We start from the raw sequence: 6,528 nt of genomic DNA, 5'->3' as shown, positions 1-6,528 counted from the left end.
GCGTTATGCCTAAACAAGCCATACGTAGGAGGTACGTATACGAGTCTGCCTGGTGGGTTCATGTGCGTATACATAGGCCGTGTGTGGGGAAGTACCACACGTCCAACCCTACATACCTTGAGTTGGAAGAGTCTAAGTCATGTTACAATTTTAAAGGATAGGTACGAAATCATGTTATGTCTAATTACATCACTAACTCCAACAGTGGAGTGACTTACGGAGTATTTCTTAAAATACTCAAGCCACGTGTTACCTTATATTTATTTTTTTTATGTAAATGTAAAGTTCTTATTCATGAATCACAGTGAACGTTGAAAAGACCATAAAAGTTAAGATATATTATGATAGGGCAATGTAATACAGTGAATTTCATTAATGGTTGACAGGTGTTTTGATGCGGTTTATTTTATGTTTAAAGACGGTTATCTTAATTAATTAATTAATTAATTTAACTGAACATGTGTTTAAAGCATGATCAAGTAGGAGAGTTACACATTTATTTCACTTTTATCTTTAATAAAAGTAAAATGTTAGTTGGTTTTTTAAAATTAAAATAAATATTTACCCAAAATTGTGTTTTTTAAAATTAATAATGAATTCAGATTGGTTAGATTTAATTTAACTAATCTAGGTTTAAGAAATTTATGAACAAACCCAATTCATAAAATTTTCATTTATATGAACATAACTTAACTAAAATAAATTCATAATCCAACCCAAACAATATACATTCAGTTGAATTGATTAGATTTTTCGAATCATCATACTTTTTCACGCATCCTAGCCCACACAATATGCTTATTCCAACATCCTTATCTTAGGTACCACCTCGAACTATTCAATCCAAATCTCACTGACAACCTCACTTTTATATATATATATATATTAACTATATGAACAAAGTTACAACACTTGCAATATCTTTACATTCCTAGCACGGGCTTCTCTGTCTTAAGAGGGAAGTATGTCAAAATTTAGTGCAACTCGGATAGTTTGAATTAGTCAAGATATTCGTTTAATATTTGGAGGATATATTAATTATAAAATATATCTTAATATTAGTAATCTGTTGATTTGTAGTATATTTTATTTTATTCTCAAGATTTAGTTAAGTTTATAGTTTTCTTATTCGTACTTATTAATTGGCATCTTGTATCCCATTTAAACCATTGAATATCAATGAAGATTGAACTTTCGATCCCAATTCTATTTTGAAGACTGAACCTTCGATTCTAATTCTATTTTTCTTTAACTCTTATGGTTTATTTGAGTAATAATATTTTCGGATGTATTCACATTTTTTAGTTTAGATATTGGGTGAAAGTAAAGTATAAAAAGAAAAAGAAAAAGAAACACTAGAGATTCCAAGGCAGAATTTATTCTTGCGTGAAGAAACAATAAAAACAAAGGAAGAAGCTTCATGAATGAATCAAAACTAAACAAAACCCTCTTTTTTTTTTTTCATTCTTTTTATGGTAAAGGAAGCTTCTTAGCACCACCCATCATTCAATCTTTCAACTTTATCATCATCTTTCCCATGGAAAATATAATAATGCAGATGTTCTTTCTAGACAACCCCTTTACTTTTTCTTTTTCCCATGGCGTTGTTCTTATCTACTAACACCCTTTCTTCTTCATTCTATAAATAATTCATTTCAATTTCTCTTTGTTCATCATTTTTCATTCAAGTTCTTGATTTTTCTTGTCCAATGATGCAAACTGGGCCTCACCACGCAGCAGAAGAAGATGCCCTTCGCGAGGAAAATAACAAGGTTTGGTTGTTGGATAGCCTTTGTGATTTCTTTTCTTTAAATTATTGAATGAAACTCATGATTTTTATTAGTGTTCTTATAGTTTTTTAATGTTTGATCTTTGAAAAGCTCATAATTTATCCGAGAGGTTTTAATATCACATGGGGCAATGATGATCGTTATTGGCGTATTGTCAACTCCGGCGAGTAAGTGTCTATTTACTTGAGCTTTTTGATAAATGGTATGGATAATTTAGTGTGTAAAACCTTATATATTGTGTTAATTTTAAAGCTCGGATTCAAATAGGATGCTTCTTACTTAATATTTCGAGTTTTTTGATATCTAAACCTATGATCATTCCCTAAATTAGCCAATGTGGAACTCTCTCTCAACAATCCTCCTCTCGAACAAAGTATACTATAGAGCCTTTCATGAGGTCTATAGAGCCCTCGAACAAAGTACACTCTTTGTTTGACAACCCGCGAACAACCTCCCCTTAATCGAGGCTCTACTCCTTCTTTGGAGTCCTCGAACAAAGTACACCATTTGTTTGACAATTGAGTCACTTTTGACTACACTTTCGAGACTCACAATTTTTTTTTGTTTGACATATGAGGATTCTATTAACATGTCTAAGTTAAGGACATGACTCTAATACAATGTTAGACATTACGACTCTTCGCAATAGTATAATATTGTCCACTTTGAACCTAAGCTCTCGTGGCTTTGATTTGGGCTTCCCCAAAAGGCCTCATACCAATGGAGATGTATTACTTGCTTATAAACTCATAATCATTATCTAAATTAGCGAATGTGTGACTCTCTCCCAACAATCCTCAACATAGATGATGTTTAATGAAATTAGCTAAGGTGTGTGCAACCTAATCTGATATCAAATTAAGTTATTGGGTTTTGTTGGTTTTGATTCTCGATCAAAACACACCGAAATAAATAATCGAAACAGAAAGAGATAATAAATAACACGATTGCTTGAGAATAAAACACACTATTCAAACAATTCTTCTCCTAGAAATACTCTACAATTAATAACATTTTCTAAAAATGCTCCACGACTAATAACTTCTAATGCTCCTTGTTCGACTTTGAACAAGTAAAGCTCATTGACTCACCGGGATCGAGTGATCTAACAAAGTTGGGTCATTTTGTGCAGGCCGGTGGCCGAGCTGAAGCAAGTTTCATGGCTTGAAGTGACATGCTCAACTGATAAAGTAGAGTTTGGAAAGAGGTACAATGTGGGTTTCAATGTTTCACTAAGGGCAGATGCATTTGGATGGAAGGGGCTTGATGTTTATGTAATGGCTAAGGTTGGGAAGAAAGGAAACTTCTTCCCTAAGAAAGTGTCTCTTGGAGACGACCACCCAAATCAAAACTTTATCATTCCTAAGACGCCTTTAGTAATCTCAATTGATCGTTCAACAGCCAAAGAGAAAAGCATCCACCTTGGGTTGTATGAAGTTTGGAGTTCAAAGTGGAAGGGGGGATTGCAGATCCACAATGCATTCATTGAGAAGGTTGACTAAACTTTGAGCCATAATCCTACGAGGAATATGAGATTTCCTTTGTTTTTTAAGCTTTCAAAATGTTATGATGTTTGTAAAAGTAAAAGGATGTCTTTGATGTTGTTGATTCATTGATATGTTAAAGTCTCGTTTTGTTGCTTAATTGAATGCTATTTATTATTATATTGCTTAATCTATAGCCAAAAACTCGAAACGGGCTTTAGGAAGGACAAGGATCGTTTAGGTCGAAATTTTGTTTCCGATGTTCAGAAATAAGATGACTTATGATGTCTAGAAATTAGGAGTGTTTATGGATTTGGTTAGGTCGGACAGGAAAGCTTTTTAGATTTAGCTCAATTATTCGGGCCGTAATCTTTCAATTCAAACAATTCTTATTAAATAATGAATACAATCCAACCCAACCATAAACTTTTTGAGTTGAGTCTGTTTGGATTTATTCAAGTTTTTATTTTTAATAAAAGTAAAATGTTAGTTCGTAAATGTAACACCCCTAATTTCCTATTGAAATCAATGTGGCCACTACATACATAACATGTCTATAATGCGCGGAAAATTCATTTAAATGTGTCGTAACGAAGCCATAGACTTGTGATCACTTGTAAAGGTATATAGTAAAATGGTGTAAAATTTACAAGTATACTATATCACAATTCGCAAGTAATAAGTAAATTATAGATTTCACAAAAAAAAAACATATTGTTTTTTTTTTTGTTACTTGTGTTGATGAAAATTAAGTGAGTTTTTAGTATCATTCAAATGTGTGTTGATGAGTTTATACTATCTAAACAAATATATTCACAGTGGTAACTAGCTGTCGAAAAATAGAGAAAAACGAGAAAATCAACAATAATAAGGAAGGTTCGTGTAACACCCGAATTTAGGAGGTATTAACGACCCTTATTTTTCCTTCCTAAGATTCAAAATAGATGCATATAATAAGAACATGAGATTTAATGTAGGTCGAGGACACGGAGACTCAAGTCGATGAAAAAGGAAATTATGCTCAAATAGTTGTGAAAAAAAAATGGTCAAAGTCAACCGACATTTTGTCCCTGTCCCTACTCCTACCTGGTCTATGTGGATAGGATAGAACAAGAAAGAGAGAGAGAAAAGAGGAAAAGGAAAAGAGAGAAGAAAGAAGAAGGAGAGAGAAGTCGGCCGCCCTAAATTTACCGTTGGAGATCAACCCAAGGCAAGAAGCTTTGAATCAAAACTACCGAGACTCGGTGCTGGAAGAAAGGTTTGGGGGGTAGATTTGCCCATTCCGACAAGAAAACCCGAGAACTAAACATGGTATGGTTTTGGTAATTTTCATTTCAATTTTACCTAGATATGAGGAGTTTCTTGAGTGATAGATCTAAAATTTTTGAAATGTATAACTAAAAGAGGATTCACATAGATTTCTGGAAGAAAACTTAGATGAAAATCGGAGTCCAAGTTGGAGAACGGCGAACTGGTCAAGAACCGTAATGTGAGTTTTTCTACATCTTTGAATGTTCTTAATTCACTCAGTGTTCGAGTAAAAAATATAAGAAAAATACGACCGCGTAGGTGGATAGAAACTCTACAATTTTGGTGAAGAAACTAAGTTGATTCGAGTTGTGTGCGTTAAGTTAAAGCAATCTGAAAAAAATAGATAAAAAATGTAAAAATCCTAACATTCTGGAAATTTGAAAAACGCGCCAGAGAAAGGGAACCACCACCAAGCATCGCCCACTGTACGGAGGAGAGCGATGGAAACGACAAGCGACACATGCCACAATTTCACTGGAGAAACGCGTCTGAGCTGCGAGAAGACACGCATCAGGCGCACGGATCTGGGTTGGCTCGAATCTTAACAGACAACCGACACACGACCCAACGTTTGACCCGCGGCTACATAGGAAACTTGCGCGTAAGCACCCTCAAAAGCGCATGAGAAGCACGTGAGTGGTCCATTTTACTTCGTTCAGCCTCCATTTGTTAGTTTTTCACTCTGATTTCAATACTGACCTTACTTTAATGTGAATTAGGACCCATCAAGAAAATTTCAGAATATTTGGAATCCTCTCCAATAAGAAATTTGAGCTCGGAAAGACACGCGTCAACCATGTAAGTAACCATAAGATTCCCATTAGTAATACTTATAGAAACTGCTTGAAATTAGCATGCATGCTGTCAAACTGGTAATCCTAGCTAGCTGGACTTGGTATATTAGTATATAAGACATGAAAAAAGAATTAAATAAGCAAATCAACGGTACCTAGAATCGATCGACTATGAATTCACTTTAGGATGAGATTGTGATATTGTATGCACGTGAAAGGAGGAAGGGAAATTTGTGAAATCTGCGCTCCGGGTGAAGATGGACGTTATCTCCCGTTGAGCATGTTTGTTAATATTACATGAACCATGTTAACTCAAGTGCATGATTGCTTGTGGTGTCTTTCTTGTTGAGAAAAAGAAGAAACGACAAACCTAGACTAGAGCGTTTTGTAGTTAAATTTACACTCATACAAACCATTTTCTCAATGATTGCTCCATTTATTCTAATGAGTAAATATGAAATAGTTTATTGTGGTTAAACGTGAAAAGAATATCAATTTACATGATTCGAGCCTAATTGTACATTTAATTGAGTTATTTGGTAAAATTTCAAAACATGTATATTGAACCATGACGTTATAGCAAATCTGGAAACAACTCTGTTGGCAATCTGCAAACAAATTGTTGATCCTGAAGCAATACGTAACACAAAATTTTCGGGACTCACATTGAAATTATAATCCAAATCAGCAAGTCAAGTGGGTCATTGACTACCTAATTAGGAACATCCTAGGTGGACGGTTTACTCCTTTTCAACCCTAAATGGGAAGTAATGAAGAATATATAAGAAAAAGTTACCTAAAAAGGGAGGGAGCCACATTTTGGAAAGAAATCGGAAGAGACAGCATATGGCTCTTTTGCAAACTGCTATGAAACCAGAGAATAAGAAGAAAAACCCTAATCCAGCAACTGTGACTATAGAAGGAAAAGAAGACCAAGACGGATAGATTAAGGCAAGGAGGTAGACGTGAGAGCTCATAGGAAGGGAACTTCCATTGAAGGATAGCAACAAAGCTTGATAACTCTCTAATTTCTTACTCTCTTTTCTTATTCTATCAATTTTACATGATTGCGATGTGAGTTTTGTCTGTTTAATTCAGTTTGTATGAAGAAATAAAGCTTATAGAGGAGACGAGAAAGTTTTATGTAAT

General features: G+C 34.3%; 1 protein-coding gene and 1 long non-coding RNA gene across 2 annotated transcripts; both read left to right on the top strand.

The window, feature by feature from the left end:
- The first annotated feature begins 1,534 nt into the window (after positions 1-1,534).
- On the top strand, positions 1,535-3,454 carry LOC111801528 (protein PHLOEM PROTEIN 2-LIKE A9). Its single transcript, XM_023685550.2, has 3 exons — positions 1,535-1,772; positions 1,881-1,957; positions 2,923-3,454. Exons 1-3 carry the CDS (start codon positions 1,710-1,712, stop codon positions 3,290-3,292), a joined length of 510 nt encoding a protein of 169 aa, XP_023541318.2. The 5' UTR covers positions 1,535-1,709; the 3' UTR covers positions 3,293-3,454.
- Positions 3,455-4,690: 1,236 nt separating this feature from the next.
- LOC147791301 (uncharacterized) lies at positions 4,691-6,528 on the top strand. The gene is made up of 3 exons (XR_015422526.1): positions 4,691-4,763; positions 4,979-5,217; positions 5,305-6,528. It is a non-coding gene; the product is annotated as an uncharacterized LOC147791301 (long non-coding RNA).

The sequence above is a fragment of the Cucurbita pepo genome, chromosome 9 (assembly GCF_057944985.1).
Source record: "Cucurbita pepo subsp. pepo isolate OVF chromosome 9, ASM5794498v1, whole genome shotgun sequence".
Classification (NCBI taxonomy): Eukaryota; Viridiplantae; Streptophyta; class Magnoliopsida; order Cucurbitales; family Cucurbitaceae; genus Cucurbita; species Cucurbita pepo.
Note: the sequence above shows the minus strand (reverse complement) of the source record. Positions and strands in the feature narration are given on the sequence as shown.

Coding starts and splice junctions, on each gene's coding strand:
- LOC111801528 (XM_023685550.2), top strand. CDS start 1,710: ATGATGCAAACTGGGCCTCACCACGCAGCAGAAGAAGATGCCCTTCGC. Junction 1,773..1,880: donor TTCGCGAGGAAAATAACAAG/GTTTGGTTGTTG, acceptor ATCTTTGAAAAG/CTCATAATTTATCCGAGAGG. Junction 1,958..2,922: donor CGTATTGTCAACTCCGGCGA/GTAAGTGTCTAT, acceptor CATTTTGTGCAG/GCCGGTGGCCGAGCTGAAGC.